This window comes from Protopterus annectens, chromosome 2.part1, assembly GCF_019279795.1.
Source record: "Protopterus annectens isolate FY-2018-M chromosome 2.part1, PAN1.0, whole genome shotgun sequence".
Classification (NCBI taxonomy): Eukaryota; Metazoa; Chordata; order Ceratodontiformes; family Protopteridae; genus Protopterus; species Protopterus annectens.
The window spans coordinates 663697451-663724202 of NC_056729.1; the positions used below are offsets into that span (position 1 = coordinate 663697451).

Below are 26752 nucleotides of genomic sequence, written 5' to 3' on the forward strand. Positions count from 1 at the left end.
GGACCAACTATTTCTGATGCCATTTCACTTACTGATGTGCAGTAGGTCCATCTGTATTGGGTCAGAAGATGTCTTCTATGCCAGGTGCAGGTCACCTCTTAGTATGTAAGATACCAAGTAAAGTGACGAGGCTTTAAGTCTCTACAAGCAGAATATATTGTTTAGGCCTTGTGTCCTTTTAGTAATTATCTCTGTGGACATTCCTGTGGTTGCATGCATGTCAAAGAGGGGCTTTGTATTCACTGATAGTCTCCCTTTACTCAGATGTCATTGTCAGTGACCTCTCTAGATTTAGATGCAGTCTCTTTGTTTATAGGCTGTACAGTATAGAAGGACTTTCTTACAACAGTGGATGTGTTGGCTGAAAGTTAGGTCAATATCCATACCAAATCCTGAACAATTGGTTCAACTATTAGGGACATATTGTCATTGCGGTAGTTTCCCGGGGTAGACAACTTCAAAAGGATATGGTAATACATTTGTGTCATTTAGATTCAGTCCATGGTTGTTGCACCATTTATTTGTCTGGCGAAAACCTTCCTGCAGAATGGTTGAGTCATATGGGGATTCATTGACTGCTGATAGTTTGCATTCTTCTGCAAACTAAGGCAGTCAGAGCTGTTCAGTATTTGCTTTTACTTCAGAGAAGTGGATGGAAGACAGGAAAGGTCCTAGCAGTGAACCCTGGGGGACTCCACTGGTGACTGGTCTTTTTGTGGAGATAGCTTTCCCTGTTTTGATTTCCTGCATCATGTGAGCCAGTTGACAATTCAGTGGGTGATGTAGGGGGTTATTCCCAGTTTATTTAGCTTTTTTTATTATGCCCAAGTGGTGGTTGTGTCAAAAGCTTTGGGCAGGTCGACATATGTATGTGTACCACTTTACCTTCATCTATTGCTTTGGTGACCTTTTCAGAAAAGTCCAACAGGTTGAGTAAGTGTCTTGGCCCTGACAAATTCAAATGAGATGGGTTGAGTGTTTGGAGGTTCCCTATGTCCTTATTGATTAGTTCTGCAGTAAACTTTCCATGGTTTTGCATATGAGGCTGGTCAGAATTTTATACGTCTGTGAAAGGGTCTTCCCTTATGCAGGGTAATGACTGTTGCTATTCTCCATTCACTTTGTGCAAAACCTGTATGGAGGCTGAGGTTGAACAGTATTGGGGGAGGGGGGGGGGTTAAGTCTTGCTTCATTCTATTTAAAATACACCCAGGAGTATTGTCAGGATTCATCAGTACACTATTTTTGTTTTTGCTAATGCTTTTGGGAGCTGGTCTTGGAGTGAATCAATTTCAGGTTTCTCTTGTAGAATAGACAAGGGGGAGGAATGGGTTAATTTGATCTGAAATTATCTTCCAGTAGATGTATTGTATCTTCAGCATCAGTGTAGACAAGATTGTTCACAGTCAGCTCAGCAAGTTGCTGTATTGTGCTTCTAAGATGTTTGTCTTTGAACCCCCACCCTTCAGGTCTCCTTCAACTTTGCTGTTGATCATTTCCAGTTCTTGAAAGGCACCTTGCACTTTTGGCCTCCAAGGCAACCCATTCCCTCCTCCATAGAACTTAGTTTGGTACAAATATGCTTGCACTGCCTCCGTTCAAACGTGCCAGTTCTGATTTTTCTCAAATTTCTTTCTTGGAAGAGGCATTTCTTAGTAGCCATCATATTTGCCAAGAGAATTTTTAGAATGGTCATTGATGTGTAGAGAGCCCTGCACTGTCTGCCACAAGGGCAGAGTGACTTGTCAAAACCACCCCTTATTTTATACCCAAAGATAGATTTTCGGCTCCCTTTCTTTCATCATAATCCACAGAATGGGGGGAGGGCAAAATTCTGCATAATACGGACACTTGCAGACAGCTGTAAGATTTTACAGTGACAGGATTAAAACCTTTGGACTATCTGATCCTGTCTTTGCCTTTATTCCAGAAAGCAGGGTAAACTGCATTTAAGCTGACTCTATAAAACTGGCTAGCAAATTGCATCACCAAGCCATACGGTGTAAAAGTAGCTGCTACCACTTAAGCCTTCTTCGGTGAAGCACCAGCTTATAGCTTATGTGAGGTAGCCACATGTTTGTTTACACTTCTTCATGGATTTAAAGACTAACATTAAGTCCACAGGTGGAACTGGGTTTCCCAACACTTAACTAAACTCTTATCAAGGGTTGGGGATCTTCTCCCAACTTGGTAGTTTTGCATATGCTGTAAATAGACTTTAGAGAGGATTCGTATGAATAACATAGTACATTTGTATGAGGGTATTTCACATAACTGGAGATGTTTTAGAGAATGGAAGCATTGCTGCAGTCAGAGCTCTCAACTACATTTCCATTTGTATCCTATTTTTGTGATAATAGTAAGATAGCTTTCACTCTGTGCCCTGGTGCAAAATGTATATGTATGAATTTGATAAATTGAGTTTATATACTTGGGGCATGTGCACTTTGGCAAAGAGGTGACATATAATATAAGTAGACAGGTGAGTTCCCTTAATTATTTTGTATTCCTGTATTAGGGTACTCTAGGGTGGTCTAGGTGTTGATGTGAGATGCTATTTTTTTTCCTTGTTTGATTGAGATTTTTAGAGCCCCATTCTGATAGCTGTAATTGTTCAGACACACTTGGAGACTCCCTACTGTACAACTCCCTACAGTAACAAAAAACAGTCTGGGATGTTATGTGATCCTATCTCGCCTACATTCTGACTGATGGGTTCGGAGCCGATCCCTCGGCTCCGACTCGGCACGCTTATGCTATAGAGCGAGGCCTCTAATTGGCTGAGCTATCTTTATCCCAGGATGCACCACCACTAATCCCCCAGATCTCGTTTGCCGCTATCAAGCTTAGACGTGGTCTCAACATTGGCTGGGCTAAGTACTAGTTATTAGGCTTTTTCCTGTCACAAATCTCTTTTTCTTGAACCCAAAAGCTGTTTTAACAGCTATTGTTGTTATATTTGTGTGTTTGGTGAATTTGTGTTACTAATTTCGTGAAATTTTTAGTCAGGGAAGGTTTCCCGTTTCAGTTAGAGGGGCCTTCCCCTGTTACTTACTGTTTGTGTAATTTCTTGGGTCAAGTACCCGTTTAAGTTAGAGGGTCTTGACTCCCTCTATCTATCTTTTACTTTTTCTGTCCGTATACTGTTTGCTGTTAGTGTGTTAAAAAAAAAAAAAAAAAAAAAAATTTTATATATATATTTTCTGTTAAAGTTGAGCTGTCTTTGACTAAAGGCTTAGTGTGTTTTTCACTTTTGTGGGTTCTTTGGCAGCAGTTATGTCGAAAGAACACAAACCCTCCGGTTTAAGAAATGCACGAGGTGTGGTTTCAAAATGTCCATAACGGACGACCACGCCTCATGCGTCTATTGCTTAGGTGCTAAGCATTTGCAAGAGTCATGCAGTGTGTGCCACGCGTTCTCTTCAAGAGTCCTCCAGGAGAGGAAAAACAAATTAATCCTCAAGGGATTAATCAAGCCTTCTTTTGAAGAGGCATTGTCTTCCTCTCCGTCTCCTTCTAAAAAGAAGAAAGCATCGGCTCCGACCAGTCAGTCGGAACCGACTGCTAAAAAATCCAAGCAGACTTCTCCATCGGCTCCACGGACTTCGGAGCCAAGGTCGGAACGGTCTGCCTCGATGCCTCCAACCTCGACCCCTCTGGTTTCGGAGCTGAGATCTGGGGCATCGAGCGGCAGGTCACCCTCATTGGCTCCACTGATATTGGAGCCGATCAGGGTTACCGGCTCAGACTCTTCCCCCTCGGAGCCGAAGTCCTTATCGACACCGAGGGAAGTTTCCTTGAAATCTTCCTCGGAGCCGATAGTTGTTGAGTCCTTTTGGAGCCGGTCCCCGAGCCCTTCGGAGCCGATGGAGAAATCGGTTCGGGCCCGATCGGTATCCTCTAGGTCATCCAAGATGTCTGATTCGGCCATCGACAGGGTGCTCCTTCGACTCTTCCAGTCTCCGGTGTTCCAAAAGCTAGTTTCGGCTCCAGCCCTTTTGGCTTCGGAGCCGATGGTCCACTCCCCTGCTGTGGTTCCTCCTCCAACAGCTTCGGCACCGTTGGAGCCGGTGCTGGTGGAACCTGTGGAGGTCTTAGGGTCGGGCCCGACCCTTGCTCCAACTCCGGCTCTTGGGTCGGAGTTCAGTACACGGACTTCTTCCTTCGGCCCTGGGGGGAGGCTTCGGGATTGATGCTCTCGGTCCCAGGTCTCCCTCTTGGTGCGTCGGCGGCGGGGGTACCGTCCACTGTCGTGGCCACGGAGGTGGGACCCTCCCAGGATTCTGGTGGTCCCGCCTTCAGGGCTATGAGGAGCGCTTTAGCCAAATCTTCCTTGGCTACCTCTATGGTTTCCCCAGCTACCTCCCTGCATACGGAGACTGGGTCGTTGGCAGTCCCCCTGTCTTTAGACAGCGGAGCCCCAGGGCCTCAGGTTACCCCCGCTGGGGTTTCTCCCCCTCCTGGAGGTCCTTCTGAAGCCTCTTCGGAAGAACCTCCCAGGAAAAGGTCGTGCAAGAGGAAGCACATTGACTCCCCTGATGAGTCTTTGACATCCGACACCGATCTCGATGATGCAGAAGGGTCCCCTAAGTCATCCTCGGATGATGTCTCCTTTGCAGACATCCTGGAAGCCCTAAAACAATGAGGCGGCTGGCAGTCCAAACCTCCCTCTGCTGATGAGTCTGTGTTCCTGAAGGCCTTCGGGGCTCAGCCCTCCGCCTCCTGGGTGTCTCCGCCCTTCGACGAGCTCTTGGATTTGATCTGTCGAAGGGCGTGGGAACACCCAGACTCTGTGGAACCGGTGCCTGCTCGTCCGAACAAATTTCTCTCGGCCCCCCCTGATAGAGAGTTCCTTACTAAAGGTGTGGCTGTAGATGCTTTGGTTGTGGCATCTGCTACCCAGCAAGATGTAGCAGAGGCTTCTACGTCCGTCCATCCTCCTAATAAGGAGTCTAGGAGCATGGATCGCACGAAAGCGCACCCTTAGTTCAGCGACCTTTACACTGAGGTCCTTGAACTACCTGACGCACTTTACCAGATTTCAGAGGGATCTGATTAAGGAGCTATCCGATACCCTCTTGGGTAACCTGCCTGAGGAGCTGGCCCAGACGGTTGGCTCTCAGCTGGCTACAATGTCGTCTATTTCAAACTCGTCCATGAGGCTCATTTCGTATGCGGCCGAAGGCGAGTAGAGCCATGGTACAGGCATTGCTCACGGAGCCAAGCCTGGCTCCGCCTGTGTCATTTCGGAGGCCTTTAAGTCTTCATTTGCTGGCGCCTTTGATGGGTCCTCCTGTTTGGACCCAAGGTAAAGACACACTAACCCGCTGTGAACAGGAGGGTAAGACTCTGACTGCCGTGGGCACGATTTTCCACTCCCTTTCGGCCTTATCCCAAGGCTAAAAGAGGAGGGAAAATGTGGTTCCGTAGATCTCAGAAGCCTTACCCCTCTCAGAAGGAAAGTTCCCCTTCCAGAGGCAGAGGAGGGGGAAATTCATCCGGAAGACGCCGTCCCAGAGGTGGCAGAGGCCCTCGCAACACTGGAGACCGCGAGTCCTTTCGTGGCTCTTCAGCCTTTCATAGTCCCTGAGGGATTGCCCGGCTGTGCTGCTCCGGAGCCAGTCGGGGGTCGTTTCTCGAAGCACCTGAAGGCCTGGGAAAGGATCACTCAGGACCAATGGGTGCTTCGGATTATAGCCGGAGGTTACTCCATCCCATTCTCTCACCCCCCCCCTCAGTCCAAAAAAATCCCGGACCCGCCACCCAGTCAACGGGATACCGCAGCCTTAGAAGTTTCAAAGCTGCTGCAAAAAGGAGTCATCCAACCGGTCCCCGCAGACCAGATCGGATTAGGGACTTACTCAAGATTCTTTTTGGTGCCAAAAAAGACCGGGGACTTGAGGCCCATTTTGGACCTAAGCATCCTAAACCGTTCAGTCAGAAAGTCCAAGTTCCGAATGGTCACTCTACAAACCATTCTCCCATTGTTGGAGAAGGGTGTTTGGATGTGCTCCATAGATCTCAAGGACGCGTATTATCATATCAGGATACATCAAACGTCCAGGAGACATCTGCGCTTCAGCCTAGGAGGCAGTCATTTTCAGTTCCGTGTGCTGCCCTTTGGTCTCACCACAGCCCCCAGGGTGTTCACCAAGTGCTTGGCAGTAGTGACTGCTCACCTGAGAAGTCTAGGATTCCAGGTGTTTCTGTACCTAGACAACTGGCTCCTAACTGCCACCTCCAAGAATCTACTTCTGCGGAGCCTACAAGCCACTATATCACTGGGCAATTCCCTTGGAATCACCTTCAATTGGCCAAAGTCTGTGTTGCAGCCATCTCAAAGAATAAGATTCATAGGGGTAGAGATAGACTCAAACCAAATGTGGGTCTATCTACCTACAGACAGAATTCAAACCATACAAAATCAAGTTCGAGCCTTACTCCCCCGGTCCAAAGCCCCAGCCAGAATGGTCCTCCAGCTATTGGGATCCATGTCTGCCACAGTTCTTCTAGTCCCCTTGGCAAGGTTGCACATGAGAATCCTCCAGTGGCTTCTTTCAACTCAGTGGTCCTTTCAGGAACTCCCTCTCAATCACCTCATATGGATCACGGAATCTTGCAAACGGGACCTTCGCTGGTGGCTAGTGCCCTCCAATTTGGATCAGGGACGACCCTTTGTTCTTCCTCCTCCGGCCACTTTGACCACGGATGCCTCCCAGATGGGGTGGGGGGGGCATTCCCTGGGCAGGTCAGTCCAAGGCAAATGGCACCCGGAAGAGACTCCTCTTCATATCAACATCCTAGAAATGAGGGCAGTACTCCTGTCCCTTCAAGCCCTTCACGATTATCTCCCTCAGGGCGTAATTGCTGTTCACTCAGACAACATGTGAGTTGTCTGGTACCTGAACAAACAGGGAGGGACCAGATCCTATCCTCTTTGCAGAGAAGCCATGAGAGTTTGGGAATGGGCAGTTTTGACCAAACGCTTCCTAGTGGCTACTCACATACCAGGCAAGTCCAATGTCATAGCCGACAGATTGAGCAGAACCATCCTCTCTCCTCATGAATGGTCTCTGAATATGACAGTTGCAAGTCAGATTTTCAGCGAATGGGGAGTTCCGTGTTGCGACCTCTTCGCGACTCCTCTGAATGCGAAGTGCAAAGAATTTTTCTCCCTAACCCCGGCTCCGGGGAAGAGCCCCATGGACGCATTAGTCCATCCTTGGCCCACCGGCTTGCTTTATGCCTTCCCTCCAGTTCCTCTCCTCCCCAGGGTGATTCAAAAGGCATCTCTCTTAGGGAGCATGATGATCTTAATTGCTCCTTACTGGCCTCGTCAAGTATGGTTCCCCTATCTTCGGAAACATGCTCTGGAAGGTCCATGGTTCCTGGACCAGGTCCCAGACCTACTGATTCATTAGTCGGGACTATTCCACCAGTCCCTACACACCTTGAAATTGACGGCCCGGCTCCTCCTCTTCCGACGATAGTCAGGAGTCATACACTGGATCCAGATGTTGTGCACATATTATCTTCAGCCCTTAAGTCTGCCACAAAGAAACTGTATTCTAGCAAATGGAAAAGGTTTGCTATTTGGGCTCAACTCCGGGGCCTGGACCCCATTTCTATTTCTGTGGCAGAAGTACTAAAATTTCTGACCTCTCTTTTCAATCAAGGCTCTTCAGTTTCTACCATCAAAGTACAATTGGCAGCAATTTCTAATTTTCATGAATCCATAGACCCACCTTTAATGAGCAACAGATTGTGTAAGACCTTCTTGAAAGGTGCTGCTCTATTAAGACCTCCGATTTCTCATCCTGCACCTCCATGGGATCTCGATATAGTGTTGCATGCCTTGACTTCTTTCCCCTTTGAACCGGCAGCTACCTGTGATCTAAAGTTTCTATCATGGAAGACAGCCTTTCTAGTGGCGATTACTTCAGCCAGAAGGGTTTCAGAGCTTCAAGCTTTGTCAGTGAAACCCCCGTATCCCTCAGACCAAATCCTTCTTTTGTTCCTAAAGTTTGTTCTACTTTATGCTTACAACAATCGTTAGAGCTTCCAGTTTTTTTCCCAAAATACTCTAACAAAGCAGAGTTTATGTTCCACACACTAGATGTCCACAGACAGTTACGATTTTATTTAGATAGGACCAAACAAACAAGGAAAACAGATCAGTTGTTTGTATCCTTTGCAGAAAACAAATTGGGCAACGCTGTCACAAAGGTCACTATTGCCAAATGGATCAGGGACTGTATTACTCAAGCTTATATTTATTCTAACAAAGAGCTTACCACCTCTGTCAAGGCTCATTCTACAAGGGCTATGGCTACTTCGGTAGCATTTCATTCTAAGCTTGCTATTGGTGACATTTGTGCTGCGGCTACATGGTCTTCCCAAGACACCTTCATTTCCCACTACAAATTAGATGTGGCATCTAGAGGATGAGCTTCATTTGGTTCCACAGTGCTCAGGAGTGTTTTCCAATGAGCCACCCGGGATTTAGGTGCTAGGGACGCTGTCCCATCAGTCAGAATGTAGGCGAGATAGGATCACATAACATCTTTTAGTTATGTACTCACCATAACTTCAGATGTTTGGGATCCATCTCGCCTACATTCCTAATAACCCACCCTCCTTCCCCTTCCTTGGAGATCAGAGGATATCAGAAGGTCCGAATCTTGTTGTTTCATCTTGAAACATCTAACAATGTTATATAAACAAGTTGTGCATGTGTGCATGAATGCGGACAAACAAGATCTGGGGGATTAGTGGTGGTGCATCCTGGGATAAAGATAGCTCAGCCAATTAGAGGCCTCGCTCTATAGCATAAGCGTGCCGAGTCGGAGCCGAGGGATCGGCTCCGAACCCATCAGTCAGAATGTAGGCGAGATGGATCCCAAACATCTGAAGTTATGGTGAGTACATAACTAAAAGTTATTCTCTCTTCATTGCCAAGTTTCTGGCTGAACATTTCAGTGTAAGAGAACTCTACACCTGGTCTGGAACATCCAAGTGCTTTTATAAGTTTGGACAGAAGACCAACCTCTGCCTTCAACAAAAGTCCAGTTTATTTCTAATACACTGCAGCAACAATGATCCTATTGTTTGAACATCTGTGGTTGTGGGGAGTACCTTCATACAGCTATAGTTTTCTCTAATTTCTGTATTCACAAAAATCTTGTGACACATTTATAATTTTATGACTAATGTATTCAGTTAACCATTTCTGTTTTTCAGAATTCAACATGAAAAGCTACATATCAAACATCGAGGCCACGAAGCTATGCATGCGGAAATGGTATTGATCCTCCTTGCCACGCTGGTTGTGGCACAGATTGTCCTGGTGCAGTGGAAGCAACGGCATTGTCGTTCTTATAATGTAAGCTTTGCAGCAGCAGCGCACTTGTGTCCTACAGTGTCATTCATAGCCAGATTTTAATTCATGGAAGACTTTTATAGTAGTCAAACAAAAGGATTTGTACATACCATACGGTCAGAATTTTCCAGCAGCCAGTGCCACGTCTATCAGGCAGAATAATACCAGTCTTGCATTTTTATATTTGCTAGCTGATGAACATCCTACATGAAGTTTGTATTGCTCATTTCTTGCCACTTTGAAAAGTAATTACCAAGTCTTTTGGCCTATAGTGCTAATAAATAAGTAAAACACTTTCTTATGGATAGGAAGTGTTGTTACTTATTTGAAGAGGACTTTTGCATTTTTTTAAATAATGGCGCTCCCATTTAGCATGCTGCTGTGGAAGACCTTGCCAGAAAAGGCTGTCATAAGCTTTATTTTGTTTGTCATTGGCAGTTAAGAACATTTTGCAGGATTTGGTAAACCACTGACAAAGACATTTAAAAACACACTAAATACAAAAAAGAATAAATGCAAGCTAAGAATGTAATAATGAAGAATCCACTTTTTCAGGTACGTGCAAAGAACCACAAAGAAGGCTATGGCAAGTTCTTCAAAAATGGAAATGTGAAGCAGGCTGAGGGAACAGTTGAAATCTAAGAGACTTTGTTATGCATCTGATACAAATTAAGAAATGCCCAAAAAAAAAAAAAAAAACGCCCCAGGATCTCTGAGAGGTGTTCTGTCTGACACTTAGTTTTTAGGAAGGAAAAAATCTGTCACCCACATTGATGAAGCTGCTTAGAAGCCTTTTTTGGTGAAAGTAACTGAAGTATTATGTTCAGGATCCTGCTGAATTTATCAGGTGAAAAGTGACTCTCCATGTGAAGAAACAAGCAAATTCTCTTAAGTCAGGATCATGTGTTAGGATTTTTTTTTCAGAAAAAATATTTCAACATTTGTTGAAGATGCATGGACCTCATTGCCAGGTAACATTACTTCACAGTATATTTTCAGCTTGTGCAGCAAGATGGAATTATGCAGGTCCATCCGTGCACCACTTGCATCATTACAGAGCTTTTCTGACCAGTGTAGAGACGCCCACAAAGACGCATGCTGCTACTTTCACTGTCCTCTAGCCTGTTGTCTGACTCTTGCCTTTCTTCAGGGAAGGAAAAAAAAAGAGGGAGATATCCCATCTATTTCAGTTTTAGCCAAGATGAGACCACTTGAATCCCTTCTTGATGCTGATACTGATGACCCAAAGTTCTAAGTAATGCCCATTTGATGCCGTTTGTCAGCAAGATGTGCACATATGAAATATTTTTCTTATTGTGGACAGAAATAGTTGGGTTACTGTCCCTTCACTGCCAAGTTTGCCATAAAATAAAAGTAAAATGTTAAATTGCTGGAAATGGAACACAGGCTTAGCCTGCATTTCTGTGGACAGAGCTTATCAGGGTATAAGGAAATCTGTCTATAAGGTCCCTAGATTGTCAGCCTCCAGCAACTAAGAAAAATGGTTTAATATTCAGTGCACCAGTGGAGAAACAAGCCCAATACAGAAACCGGTTTACTATGATTTGTGTGAACGACAGTCTGTCAGCAACATTGCTGCCAAAAATCAGAATGTCGTGCACAAAACATAAATGGATGGGATAGTCGAACACACTTGTGCAAATGCAGTAGTGCATCCGCATAAGTGTATTCGACTATCTGCACGGAGATCGTGGTACAGTGGGAATTGGAAATTCATCCATATTCCCCACTGTAGTGCAATCTTGGAGTTGGACTATATTAGTAGCAGGGGTGTGGGGGGCGCAGCGGGGCTTGCCTCCCTGCAAAAATGTGATACGTCATATAGGAGTCTGATATACATCAGCTCCTATATGGTTATCACGTGATGGTTTTGGCCACAGTGTCGACTCAAATGTGTTGATCATTTGGATCAACATTGTGGACGGTCAGAATATTTGTGTTCAGGTTTACTTTTCATTGTTTCGAACGACAAATGTTTTGCCGTTCGAACAAACAATAGTAAACCACAGAAACCTAACATTAGACCCTGCAAAACTGCACACTAAAGATCCCATGATATTAAATGCATTTAGTAAAGACGACTAACATCATCTGACTTGGTAAAGAAAGCTTCAGATTAGTGAACACGTGGTACAGTAACAGAGTTCTGTGTTAAAACAGATGTCTTGCACATTGTAGGAGTTCCTTGATGCCCCCCCCCCCCCATTTGTTAGCCAGGCAGGTCTACTAAATTTGCGTACCCCTTTTTAGGGAGTGAGCACTGTAGGCTTGCCAGTTTAATAGTTTCACAATTCAGTGTTAGTAAGACTGCTCCTTTTGAGTGCCTAATCGGCCTCTGTACCCGAATCTTGTTTCTGTAGCATTATAGATGTACTGCAACTTTTTTTTAATTTGATCTCTACTTTAGCATTGTTAGATGCACACAGTCTGCTAACTGTATTGTTTTTAGTAGTGCATTTTATGGAAATGGGTTAAATGTTTAAATGAGTATTGCTTTTGTAGCTGTATTTAGTGGAATGTATCTCATTTCCGTGAAATTTCTTGTAAGTTTGGATTAAAAAGGCCATTTGAAGCATTTCGGATATTATCCAGAGCATTGGTGGTGTGAATATGTTAAGTGACTTCCTCAGTGTGAAAGCAGTAGTATAAAATGAAATTCATTAGCAGTTCATTGCATTAGCCCTGCATTCTGCACAGGCAGACACATTATAAATAGTGACTGTGACACAAAAGATGAAATTTTGAAACTAACGTTTTTGGTTGGCAAAACTTGTTGCCTACATTGCTTTGTGTGCCTGTGATGCATTATATTTAAAAACTCTGCATATCTGGTAACCAATGTCTATCTAAAGTACCAACAGGGCTTAGGACAGCTCAGTGTGTAAAGTGTTCTTTGTCCCTCCCTGACCCAGTAATTTGGTCCCTCCTGCTATTCCACAGTGCACCCAAAGTGCCAATCCTTTCAATATCTCTGCTACTGTGCATTGGATGTATTAGACAGCCACAGGCTACTGCATTCCAGATATATATGATAAAAATGAATTAGTTATTATTTTAAATATTTGTATTCATTCATTCTCAAGAGTCAGTGGGTAACTGCATGTCATTTTTGGTTTCAGTCATTGCTATTGTTCTTCAGACTTGCTCACAGCTAGTCTTTTCCAGGTTTAAATGGAATTTTCTCCACTCTTTATTCCTTCTCCCTCGCACAGCCCTAGACTCCCCACCTCTAGGTGCATTTGCCAAAGTTTGTAAGTAAGCAAACGGAGTAAAACTGTAAAAAGTTTGGACTAAGTGTGTGTTTTCAGTGGCTGAGTTGTGCTTTTTATTTATTTATTTTTTTTTTATTTATTCTGTCAGTGATTGTAAAACTTTGTTCATTTTCCTTAACTTGTTTTTTAGTGGTGGAAGAATAGTGAATCTTTCGATTAAAAGTTTGCCTTCGGCAATAAGATCCCACTACTTTGAAAACATATAAGGGGTACAACGCTTCCATAAATGAAATACTTATTCAGAATTTTCTTCATATGCCCCCGGAAATATAAATAAAATAATGTGAAGTCTGCATGTTTGACCTCCCAGATCATAGTGGTAAAGCCTTCATCACTGACATCTGCCAGTACTAAGCCTCCTAAAATGTAGAATTCTCAGAAGATCATAAGTCTTAACTGCAGATGTCCATTCTCTGGCTGCCGCAGGCAAGCTTGATGAAGGTGTACAAATAATGGTATTAAAAGTGGTTGAATCAGAAACTTTAGCTGGCAGTTGCCAAAATCTGTGTAACAAAGAACTGGTTCAGATTCTGTGTCGTATATCTACTTAATGTAGAGGCTGTCCCCTTTTTGTCTTAACAGATTTTGCTTATTGCAGGCTTGCGGAGGCTAAGAAAAAACTCTGCTTCCCCTTCCCAACCTGCTCTTTTGGGAAGAGGTGTGACTGAACTCAAGCTGAGGTCTCAGAAGCTGTTCCTCACATCTCTCTGTCCTTGCACCAGTTATGAGTTTGCCAGCTTTGACCCTTGTGAAACTGATGTTGATGCTGAAGCTAATAGAGCCTGAGTATGCAGTACCTTTTAGAGCCATATGGCTCAGCATTGAAGGCTCATTAGTCAAGTCTTTCATTGGTATTTCACATATCGTCATTGTGGATACCAGTGAACATATTGGGCCCAGTGGTTAAGGGAGAGGCCTCTGTGCTAGTGCTGATGTTGCCCTCTTCTATGTTGATGCCAGTGTGCCACATTGCACAGCAGTCAACTCTGGACTTCTCAGTTACAGAAGACTTTTTGCAGTCTTCATGTATGACTTTGTGACTCCCATGTGAACTCCTTTCCCCAGGTATCAATGACTAGCAGTGTGGAGATACCCTATCACCCTTCACAAACTATCCCAAATGGGGCAAAATTCTAGAAATGGTAAGACAGAGAGGATGATGACCTAATGACCTTGTGCTTTCCTGACAAATGATGCTGCAGAACACCTTTCAGTCCACCTAACATTCTTTTTGAGTAGTTCCTCCATTTGTGGACATGTTAAAGGTAGCCACTAATGCAGCATAAGAAAACTTTGCTGAGCTGGTTAGTGTCCAGGAAAGTTGATTGGACCATCCTGTGGCCACACAAAAAAATTAAGTTTTGGTTAAAGACTTCCCAAGCTGGACACTGCAGTTGTAGCAGCTGCCCTGAGGAAAGGCTCCCCTCCCAGAGCCTCGCAGTCCATCTAATACGTAGAGTTCAGTGTGATGTGAGGTTTACTCATCCTTCAATTTTTCTTTGAGGGTACTTAAACCTGTCTTGTTGATGTGGTTAATGAGAGAACAGTTTTTTGGGGCAGTGTTGCTTAATAGCTCAGTCAAAGATAAGGTTTTGTTCCAATCAGCTGTCGTTTTATCCTATCAAACCTTGTAATAAAAGTCCTGTACAGTGCCACAGAATCCAAAATTCATATATGTTAGCATCCATGGCTAGATCACTTTCATGAATTCTCCTTTCCAGGGCTTTTGCATTTTGGTCCTAACATTAAGGCATATCTGGAGTCTTTCCCTATTGCACTTTGGAGGCATTTGGGGGATATCTGTCCCTCTGCCATCGTGCTTAAAAGTTCTGACTAAAGACAGACTAGTTTGGAGAATTGTATCTACAGGATACAAGATTCCTTTCCTCATTTGGTCATATCTACAGTACCTACTTTTGCATGAAATCCTACCTTGTCAAAAATATGCTATATAAAAGGATGTTCCTAGTATTTTGCAAAAAAAGACCTATCAATTAGGGGTCCCACTAGACCAAAAAAGGGTCAGGATCTTATTTCAGATTCTTTTTAATGCCAAAAGAATTCCAGGCCCAAACTAGATATAAGAAGCCAAAACACATTCTTCTGAAAACTTTTGTGAATAATCGCAGTGAGGTATACCCTTCCATTTTGTCTGAATATTTTTTGGACTTTCAGGATGCCTTCTCCATGTCCAGATTGCCAAGGAGTCCAGGAAGTTGCTTTTGATTCTGAATAGGAGCCAGTCACTACCAGTTCAGAACTCATCCATTCGGTTTCACCTTAGCATCCCTCTATTTGTTCACCAGTGGCGTATCTGCCATGGCACCCAGCCAAATGATGAAGGGAGCCAAGATTTTTCCCTACTTGGACATCTGATGTCTAGCTGCACCCTCTCTTAAAAAACCTGATTTCGTCATGGGAGTATGAAGTAAAAAACTTTCTAATACTAATAGCAAGCCCTACAAAAATCCAACTTAAACCCATCCCATCCGCTCAGTTTTGTTGGTTGCAGCCTAGACACCTTAAAATACAAGGAGATCTTCCTTTAAATTGAATTAATTTTCATTGAAACAAAGTTTTTTTGTGCTGGAATTTTAGAAAATGTTTGCCCATGCTAAACTCAAGATATTGTGTTTCAAAGTTGTCTTATCCAAGGTACCACATTGTGAAACTACAGTGGAGACTAAAGTCCAGTTCAAATCCCATGTCCCATAGGGTGCAGACTTCAAGAGATGGCAGAAAGTACCTACAATAGTGGGTGCATCTACCCAATCTTAATCTTGCTTTCTTAATGATAGTTATCACAGATGTAACTGCCCTAGGGTGGGCATTATGATCAAACTCTCCAAAATGCCTGGACTCCTTTATAGACAAGCTTGCACTTCAGCATACTGAAGGTGACTGCAGTTGGGCTGACTCTTCATGTATTTCAGGACTCACTACCCCAGGCTGCGATAGTGCCAAGCTGTTCAACTGAATTACTGGTATGGTATATCAGCAGTAGGGTAAACTGTTTATAGCAGTTGTCATCCAGTCATTTCTGTTAACTAACTACTTCTCTAGAGGATAAGTTTAGCTGTTATCTGAAATTGCCACACAGGTGGTCCCTCAGCCTTTATGTAGGGCAGAAGCCTTTCTCTATCTTTTTTTTTTTTTTTTTTTTAAATTTCCCCCAAATGCTTTGCATTTCTAATACCTGGACAGGAATGAAGCACATTTCTGAGTTAGGGAGTTGGGGTACAATAGGTGATCAGGGAGTTGGCATTGCTTCAGTGGGATGAAAGAATGAAAGGAGGAGACCCCAACAGGGCACTTATCTTTAGACGACTCTGTAGCCGAACCACCTCTGTGAATGGCATCCAGACAAAATATAAAGGTAGCATTTGGACTAATGGAAAACAAGTTCTGAGGATTAAGCACTCTTACATCACATGTACCTTGCACCTTGCATGTAGGATGCAAGATGTCTGACATACAATACCCGGGAGGTGTAAAGGCTTTGATGTGCTAACCGGATGTTCAGCTGTCTTTAGTAGGATATACCAGGGGTAAATTAATACTGCAACAGTGAAAAGTAGGGCATACCAGGGGTAAATAATACTGCAACAGTGAAAAGTAGGGCATCTGCTGTCATGTAAGATCTTATACAACTGTACTTTCTCTAAATTTGCCACTGACATTGTGGGCTTTCCACTTCAATACTTCTGGTGCTGTTCTTTATTGATTTTTAGCACTTTATTGCTACATGATTTTTATCCACTAGTTTGATTTCCATTTCTGCTCCTTTACAAAATGCCTCTTCTAATCTGAGCAAAGATGTCATCTTAGACTTATCTTCTTCATGATTTAGAACTTTCACTATGTTTCAATCTGATTATGTTCAAACTATGTATGCTGTCTCATTGTTGCAGACCTATACATAGAAGCAGTTTCAAGGAGACCCATACCCCTTCAGGCAAAGGGTTACACAATGTTGCCATGCACTGCTTTTTTTAATATATCATTTGGTAAGCATGAATCATTTTTCTTGTTATCTTGTCCAACTTACTCAGTGCTTTTTTCTGATCCACTGCTGTTTTTGGTACCAGTCAGTTGCACCAGCGCTGCAAGTCAGAACCCAAAGAGCAAGTTGACATCTAGGAATGCAGTTCAAGATATTATAAATCAAGACTGTTTTCAGTAACAGCTATAGTCTTCTAAAATATTTTTTTTTACAAAGCTTTGTTCTGATTTGTTCATGTCCTATTGCTGGCACTTCATCAGTTCCAAAGATTTATAAATGCCTTCCTGATCCAGTTCCTTTATATCACATTCCTTTCTCAGGCTTATATTTTCTTGATGCTTCAGATTTCCTACTATATAGGTTGCTTTCACACATTTATCACAGCCAAATCTCGTTCTTGTATTATCTGATTAATTTTAACCATTTTGTGATTGTGTTTTCAGGTGCTCATTTGATGAGCTGTCCAGTTTTAAATTGTTAAAGTAGATGAGATGTCTTTGGACAAGGTTGTTTTTTGTAAGTTAATCTGTGTCCAAAGCCTAGTCTAAGTAAACAGCTTAATGAGTGAGTTAAGGGCAAGACAAAACAGCAGTGGTGACAAAGAATCAGCCTGGAATAATCTCTATTTGGATTTTTACCCGTGGAATAATAGTTTGCCCTTTATCATGACTGACATGGGAAGTGGTTTCCCACTGTTTACAGCTATGTAATTAATCAGTGTTGGTTGTATCTTACACAGCTGTATGGATTCCACAGTCCATGAATGTAGAATGTTACAAATGCTTTCTTTGTAACCTGTCCTTGCCATACTTGGGATCTGCCTCCTTTTTACTGTTCTCTGTTATGGCTTTGGTTGACAGTACATGAGTTCCTAATGATTTTCTTTTACCCCTTTGTTCTATTGTCATGATTGAATTTTTTTCTAAGTGATCATAAATTCTGTCTGAATCTGTTCCAGTGTACATTTACTTTATTGTTGGGAGACCAGTTAATTGGTGCGTAGCTTTTAAGATGTCTTGCAGGTTTTCTTTTAAGGAGGCACATAGTTCTTGTTTTTCCTGTTAACCACATTCGCATCTGTTCAGAATGTGCATATAAATAATTTTTACTTAAGGCTACTGCATCTGGACCTGGACTTTTCTATTTAGGAGCCTTTCTTAATTTTGACTTAGTTTCTCCAAGTGTCACTTCATTCCATTGTATATCATCCTTACTGCTTCTTTTAACTCCATCGGTTATCATGGTCAACACACTCTTCTGTAAGCTAGGCAGATTATGATCTTTTTGACTATCCAGCCAGTGCAGAATGCAGCAGATTATTTTCCCTAATCCATACATTGAGGGGATGCCCCATTGATGCTGTGGCCCAGAAATGGTCCACTGGAATCCTTTGTACTTTTACCTGATTTCCTCTGATACTGAGTGCAACACCAAGCCAAACTACAAAAGTCAAATATATTCAGTGTTTGCTTTTTTAAACATCTTTATTGAATTATCACTTGTGACATAGGCAAATTTATATAAAATAATCAAACTGTATTAATAAGTTCACATTTACACACGTTATACTTCACATATATTGATGTATATCTTGTAATCTAAGCAACATTACATAAATTATTCAATTTGTGGCCTTTCTTATAAACAAAAAATATCTTTGTTAAACCAGCACTTAGGACATAGGCAATCATACATTTATATAAATGGAAACAAACCACCTTGACACAGTCCTAGTTGCAAGCATTTTACATCACAAACCATACTGACACACTCCCAGTTGCAGACATAAAGCATCACTTTAATCTACCCAATCATATTCAGTCAAACATTGCATTGCTCATTTAATTCCTGCTGCCTTCTAAACATCATTTCTCCCTTGTATGTGTTGTTCCCACAATTCCCATTTTCTCCTATGTAGTTTGCTCAGGTTCCGGCGTGTAGCTCGCAAGACAATTTCCTGCGAGCTACATCGCCGAAGACAAATGGCTGCAGCAGCATTTTGCCGTAGAGCAATACAGCTGAATAGCATAGATGCTGCAGCTGTAAACTTTGCACAGAAATATTACAACTGATGGCGATCCTTACAGACAGCTGCCCATCTGTATTTTAGCAAGGACAGCCATACTAGATGTGTACCACATTCCATATTCTCATACAAGGAATGCATTTATTGTATTTATGAAAATACGGAATGTGGTACACATCTAGTACAGCTGTCCTTGCTAGAATACAGCCGGGCAGCTGTCTGCAAGGATCGCCATCAGTTGTAATATTTATGTGCGTAGTTTACAGCTGCAGCGGCTATGCTATTCAGCCGTATTGCTCTACGGCAAAGTGCTGCTGCAGCCATTTGGTTTTGGTGGTGTTAGCTCGCAGGGAACTGTCTTGCAAGCTACAAGCCAGAACCCAGTTTGCTCCTACCCTTTTCTAAAAATCTTAATTCCAGTTGTTTTATCTCTGTTACTTTAGTCACTACTTCTAGTATAGTTGGTTTAAATTTTGATTTCCATTTTTTAGAAATAACTTTTTTATCAGTCACTATAATTAGAAACAGCAAGGCCTTACCATGTCTAGGCAGTTCCGATTCTGTATCTTAGCTCAGAAAAATGGAACAGCAAACACACCAACTAAATAAATGAAGAACGACCACTGTAAGCTCTACACCATACTGTATTTATTAAAAATTAAGCACTTTTGTCTGCACAATGTCTGGACTTCATTTGATGAAGTCCAGACATTGTGCAGACGAAAGCGCTTAATTTTTAATAAATCCAGTGTGATGCGGAGCTTACAGTGGTGGTTTTTCATAGCTCAGAAAAATCATCTCCCCCTCTTCACACCAATCTGCCCACCTAGCATTTCCAACACTACATCCCTCAGGGAATCCTTAAAGTCCACCAACTCACCATACTCCCAGAAAATATGTTCCCAGTTATTTCTTTCTTCTCCATCACACCTCCAACATTTGCTGTCTACCTGAGGAAAAATTCTCTGGAGTCTACTTGAGGTATAAAATATATGTGTAAACATTTCTTAGTAAAATTCCTTAATCTTCTAGACTTTGTTGCATACTTGGGAGACGTACATATATCTTCTCATTGTTTCTTTGTGAATAACTTATCCAGTCTCTCTTCCCAATTCTTTTTAATGTCCTCTGATTGATTCTTATAGTTATTGTGCAATATTTTATATGCTATACTAATTATTTCTTTTTTTAATGGCAGCTTCTTTTCTAGATTCTACTAAAAACTCTACTAATGCTGGTCTTGCATTTAGCCCCCCCCCCCCCATTTTTTTCTCTTTGCCTTATACACAATCATTGATGGTGAAGGCATTCTCTAAGCTGCAGCCCAAGTAAAGTCTTGGTGTTTTCCCATTCTATCATATTTCCCTCTCTAGTTATTAGGATACTTTCTGCTACATTATGTATATAATATTCTGTATGATTATTGTTATTCTTTAAGGGCTGCATCCAGAATCCCAGTCTTTCCTTGTTTCTTGAGCTTCCCCCATTTCATCATCATCCTTTTCCACTTTGAATTGTAGTTTTCTGATTGTGTTGTGTAAAAGATCATATCCAGTATTGTCTTGCCTATCTGGTCAAAACCTATGGGTTATTGGGTCTGAAGTTGGCCATATTCAAAATCTTCGGACTTGAAAGCTCTGCCTCCTCTACCCATAACCCCCCTACTGTAGCAACCCCACCCCATCTGCCTCCTCTACCCATAAACCCTTACTGTAGCAACTCCACCCTAGATCTTGTTTGCTGCTTTCGTAATCAGACTGTGGATGACACGCTCTGGCTTGGTTGTATCTTTTGGATGTTGCTGGTGCTAATTTTAAATTTTTTTCATTAATCTAGGATAGCAGTGCTAGACTTATTAGTGTTGGTAGGTTTAGTGTATTTTTAGTACTGTTTTTGTTGCTGTGTGGTATGTCTTGGCATTCCCACTGTTAGCTCCTTAACCTTTCAGTTTTTAGCAGTTAAGGTTGTTGGAACTATTTTTTTTTGTAAAACCTTTCCTCTCTAGCTTAATTTTCTTAGTTTAGAGGTTGTTGGTAGTTTTTTTTGTGCTACTCTTGTTAGATGGGTTAGGTAGTCTTTATTGTGTGTGACTTACTATGGTGGTGTTTTGCTGTTATTGTGGTTTACTTTTTTTTTTTTTTTTGTGGTACCCCTGGCATGAACAGCTCTAAGGCTTGGAGGTGCAAAAGTGCATATTGTATGGATGTAAATTGGCTCCACAGGATGCCCACAATGAATGTGTGTATTGCTTGGGTTCTGTCCATTTAAATATGTATTGTGATGTCTGCACATCTTTCAGCACTTTTGCCATTAATGACAGAAGCACTAAGCTGGTTGTCAAGGGGCTCCTCAAGCCTGCATCTGTGTCCTCTTTCTCCCCAAGTAAGAAGCATGTTATGCAGGAGAAAGTATTCAAAGACCCATGAAAATCAACGGGAGGTTCACAAACAACCCTCTTCGGAGGACTTGCTGGAATGGAAGATTTACCAACCTTTGATCCATTCAAGTTCTTTGGTGCTGACTCTGCCACATACCTCTCAAATGTACAGATTTTCACAGAATGTCCAGATTTTTACCACATATTTTGGTCTGTTTTTTTCATAAAATTTCAGTTTCTTGGCAAATTTATGGCAAATCATTAAAGATTTAAGTTAGAAAATAATGGACTTCATACTCTACAGAAAATTCATGTTAATGCAAAACTTGTCATTCTGTCAACTTTCTAAGTTTGTAAGAGCTGTATTTAAAATTTGTCCCTATTCTTGGACTTTTGTCCCACTTTTATTTATGGCTTTGTCCAGGTTTCTTTGAGGTTGAGAGGTATGGTCCCAGATTCTTAATTCAAAAGCTTCTAACTCCCTGACCTTTAGCCAGAAAGGAGCTAGGAATGCTAAGGACCTGATGGCTACCTTGGGTAGACTGCAGTCCCATTTCTGCCCCATAAGTCCTATAGAGTTTCTCCTGGGTCATATCCTTCTCGGGTCTGATCCTCCCCATCTTGAATCCATGCCGACATTGATCAAGAGTTCGTTGGAAGTCATCTTCAGTAGCTTCTTACTTTAGGTCCATCAGGTTGGTCAGGAACATCAAACCCTCTGACTTGAGCAACTGATGAGGTCTTTCTTGCAGGCTGATATTCATTCGGGTATTATCCCAGCCTCCTTGGTGCCGAGGCCTTAGGTTTTAACTCTCACCTTTGTTCCTCCTTTGGTTCCGGGGTTGTCTGGTTCGACTGTGCTGCCTTTCCATCTGTCTATGCTGATGGATTGGCACCAACTTCATCCTTGGCATTCTTGACTCTGATGTCTGAGCCAGAGGGGCTCCTCTAAGCCAGAATATTAGAACCGATGCCCTAGGGTCAGAGTCAACCTTCCAGATTTGAGTCATTCTCACCACTGGTTGATTCAGCTCTGTACAGTTCGGATCTGATCTTTGTATCAGTGCGAATTGAGTTAGCACCAGGCACAGGTGTCTTACTCTGGTCCCCAGATCTGAGAAGAGCTGAGCCCAGTCATCCAGCGTTGATGCCAGTCTTCAACTTCGGTGAGAAGATCCTCTCACATTCTGAGATAGAGCCTTCAGCAGTGTCTCCTTATTTGTCCCACTGTGTCCAGTGTATGCCTGCGGACCCACATCTTTTATTTCCTGGGCAGTCTGTGCCCTCAAGTCCCCAGGTGTCCCTGCTCTCAGAGCTCCCTGCTTCTTCCATGTCCTCTTCCCCATCTGTGGGGAGACTTGGCAAAAGCAAGTACAAGAGGAAGTGCTTGGGTTTGCCTGCGAAATCTGTCACTGAGGACACTGACCTTGTTGAAAGTGAGGGCTTCTCCAGATTCCCCCATGATGCCTCCTTTGGCTATTTGATAGAATTATTGAGACAGTCTGGGGATTGGACCACTGAAGCACCTTCCCCAGAGAAGTACGTGTTTATGGAGGCCTTTGGCACAGACCCTTGCCATTGGTGCCCCCCTCCCCTTCCAGAAATGTACAGATCTGCTTTCTCTGAAGTCTTGAAGATGTGGTGGAACGAATCCCCAAGAAATCTGACAAGATTTTGGCCCCTCCTAAGGACAGACCCCACTGGAGTAAGGGTCTGGCTGTGGATGCCATTGTGATTTGCAGCAGCCACTAAAAATGACATGCCTGAGGAGAGTACATTGGTCCAACCACCCGGTAGGAAGTTTAGGGCCTTGGAACATTTTGGGAAAGTACACGTTTGCCCTGTATTAGTTTGCCCACTTCATACTTCAGTGAGACCTTGTAGCTGAAGTGTCAAAGGTTGCACAGCTACAGCAGCCTACACAGAATCGGAAGACACACTGGAGGCTTAACTGTCTATTTTGTAGTTCATATCGAATATCTCCTTAAGGCTGTTGTCCAACATAGCTGATGGGATGTCACAAGCAGCAGGCATAGGCATTGCTATGCATTATCATGTCTGGATCCACTTATGCAATTTTGTAGCCTGTTTGAAATCATCCTTTGCTAATGCATCCTTTGCTGGTCCCTTCCTTTCTGGCCCAAAGGTCAAGGACATGCTTTCCAGGCATGAACAAGAAGGAAAGACGCCATCTGCCATTGGAGTTGCTTTGTTGACCCCTCGGTGGTCCTTTTCCAGGAAGCAGAAGGGCAGGAAGCAGCTGTTTTGCAAAGCACAACAACCTTTCCTCAATGCTGCTACTGAGTGTCCCCCTATGGCAGAGGGGGCAACCGTAATGGAAGCTGCCCACAGGGCAGAGGCAGTCTGCAGAAGCAGGGCATCCACTTAGCTTTCTCAAGGATGCCCTTCCAGCACAGCTGAATTGTTGCCCAACTGCCAATCTCTGGAGGCAGTTGGAGTCACTTGGCTGTCCACCCAAAAGCTTGGGAGACCACCATCTCAGATGCATGGGTGTTGAGAGTCATGTCCAGAGGTTATTCCATTCCCTTTTGTTTCACTTCAAAACATTCACAAATATCAGTCCCACACACTTCACTTCGATACAAGGGAGGCAGCAGTGGAGATTCAAAAAAACTGCTAGTCAACAGAGTCTTCCAAAAAATCCCAACTGAGCAGCAAAGATCTGAGGTCTATTTCAAATTATTTTTGGTTCCCAAGAAAAAACAGGATCTTGGAGCCATTTTGGATTTCAGCAAGTTGAACCATTTTGTTAAACAGAGCAAATTACCAGTGGTCAATCTACAGTCCATCCTACCTCTTCTAAGGAAGGGCAACTGGATGTTTTTGGTGGATCACAAGGAAGCCTACCCTGACATCAGTATACAGCAGCACTTCAGGAGATTTCTGCTCTTTTGGCAGAGACCACTCATCAGTTTTGGTCCCTGCCGTTTGGTCTCTCACACAACAGCTGCCCAGGTGTTCATATGCATAGCAGCAATGGCAACCTAGTTCGGGCTGCAGGGGTTCTAGGTTTTCCTCTGAAGGTATCCCTCATCAAACTGGTAAATTCTAACCAAAGCAGCTCCCCGGAGTCAGCAAACTTTTAAAGAACCAGCATCAACGAATAGCAGCAGTAATACACTTTAATAGTTGTGCAAAGCAACCATAGAAATAAAACAAAAAGACAGCGGTTTAACTAAGCGCTTTCACCCGTTAGTCAAGTTGGGCATCATCAGAGTAATCCTACACAATGTTCAACGGTTACTGAAATAACTTCCAATAATTTCCCGCTCTCGTAATTAACCAATCACTTTGGCTGAAAAACCAGGATGAAAAACATTATAGTCAGTTCAACTTATAAAAAGTAAAAAGTATCAACATTAAAAGCACTTTAAACCAAAACACTTTAGTCAGTACAATATAAATACAATTGAATACAAAAATAAAAATAAAATAAGGTAACTTTAAATAATTTGCTTCATTGTGTTTTCAACATCAAATGAATAACTATTTGTATTTTTAAATAGTAGACAAAGAAATATAGTCATTAATACCTGGTGGTTTTGAAGCGTCTAACCTAAGTTGACACATGGTCTCCCTCACCTCCAGCAACATCTTAACATTACCCCCTCTATCATTGTCAGGTATTCTATCTACAACAAAAATAAAAACTTTTTAAAATTAGTACACTTGATACTGTGCATATATAGGGCATTACTAGTCTTTTTATTCCTAATGTCCCTTAAATGCTCTAAAATTCTTAACCTTAATTTTCATATAGTTTTCCCCACATAAAAAGTGGGGCAACTCAAACAAGTGGCAACATAAACTACCCTCCTAGTGTTGCAGTTACAATATCCTGGACACTTAATAGTTTTGTAAAAAGTTTGGACCACCACATATGGACCATTGTTGATGAACTTACATACACTACATAAACCACATTTACTCATTTTAGAACTCTTATAGGGTCCAATATCATTGTTCTCTCTTTCCATCAACTCTTTTAAGTTCATACCCCTACTATATGTAAATTGTGGCGAATTTCCTATAACACATGTGGTGTCCTTGTCTAACGTACAATACCATGCGTCCTTAACTATTTTAGTAATACAATCTGATTGCCCATTATAGGGTAAAATCATAGCTCTTTTTGAGTAACAGGTGTGAGTAGATAAAGTTGTGTTGTTTTCATTGTTAATCTCTTTTAATAAACCACCTTTTAAAATTGGTTTAAAAACTAGGTGTCTTTTCACCTCTATCTCTTTTCTGATTTTGTTCAAAACATTAATTGGATAACCTCTTTCTAAAAACATTTTGACTAAACTTGTTAACTCAAAGTGAATTTTTTCATCATCGCTAACTAACCTTGAGAGTCTTACCATTTGACCCTTTACGACATTCCTTTTCTGAAATTGAGGGTGACAGCTTTGAAAATGTAAAAGGTTATTGGAATATGTTTCTTCACAGTAAATACTAGACTATAAATTAATAACCACTTCAGATTCGTTAGTGTATAAAGAGATATCTAAAAAGTTACAAGTGTTACCATGTACCTTGTATGTAAATTTAAGAAATGTTGTAGTATTGTTGAGATATTCAACAAATTGGTGAACCTCATCTAGTGACCCTCTCCAAAAAATCAGCACGTCATCAAGAAAGCATAAATACAACGCAACTTTGTGCATAAATTCAGAGGGAAACACATTTTCTGTCTCCCATTGTGCCAAAACAAGGTTAGCGTAAATTGGCGCACATTTTGTGCCCATGGCGACCCCTGTAACTTGCCTGTATAGTTCTCCCTCTAAGCTTATAAAATTGTTGGAAAGAATAAGTTCCATTAAATCAACCAATAATAATCGCTTAACTGTGTGAAAATCGCTAAATTTCTCCAAAACATGTCTTAAACATTTCCAGCCCCTGCGTTTGTGGGATAACTGAAAAAAGATTAATGACATCTATAGTTACCATTATAAAGGGCTCATCAAAATGTTTCTGCCTAATCGCATCTAAGCAATGCCATGAGTCACTTAATATGTGTTCTAAATTCTTAGTGATGTTCTTACAATGAAAGTCCACATACGATGCCATTGCTTCAGTTTTAGAGCCCCTAACGGACACTATAGGACGGAAGGGTGGGTCATTTTGATTTTTGTGAATCTTGGGTATTCTGAATATAGATGGGAGTCACAGGTGCATCAACTAATAAATAGTGGTATTTGTTACCATCATTGATACCTTCCATAAACCACTCGTACAAAAGCCGGTCAATTTTAGTGTATGCCATGTGCATCTCATTCCTTGAGACTCTGGTGTATGTAGTGATGTCATTCAACAGACAAGACATTTTGTTTGAGTAGTCCATGGACAACATGATCCCCATCCCCCTCCTCCTTTGTCCAGTTTCATAAACCTATACTTAGAGGATGTCAATTCCCGTAAACAAAATCGTTCCCCTACTGTCAGATTGACCACCCCATGCTTTATTCACCCTTCTAAACTGTAATTCACACATAATCTCAAAAGTGTGTATACATGGGTGAGCAGGGGGAATAAATGTGCTTGTCCTTTTGAGCCATTGGAATTTTTGAAAAAAAAAACATTTCCAAATTTAACTGTCTTGTATACATTTTTAAGTTGACCAGAATTTTTGCAACTTCATTCCTGAACATAG

The 26752-nt window shown here is 42.2% G+C and overlaps 1 protein-coding gene across 2 annotated transcripts in view; it reads left to right on the plus strand.

Moving 5' to 3' along the window:
- RNF175 (ring finger protein 175) overlaps positions 1 to 26752 on the plus strand; it is a 683731-nt gene that overhangs the window by 408975 nt on the left and 248004 nt on the right. For both annotated transcript variants that reach the window (XM_044062404.1, XM_044062405.1), the window contains one exon: positions 9241 to 9382. In XM_044062404.1, the coding sequence (XP_043918339.1) occupies positions 9241 to 9382 (142 nt within the window). The remainder of the gene's footprint in view (positions 1 to 9240; positions 9383 to 26752) is intronic.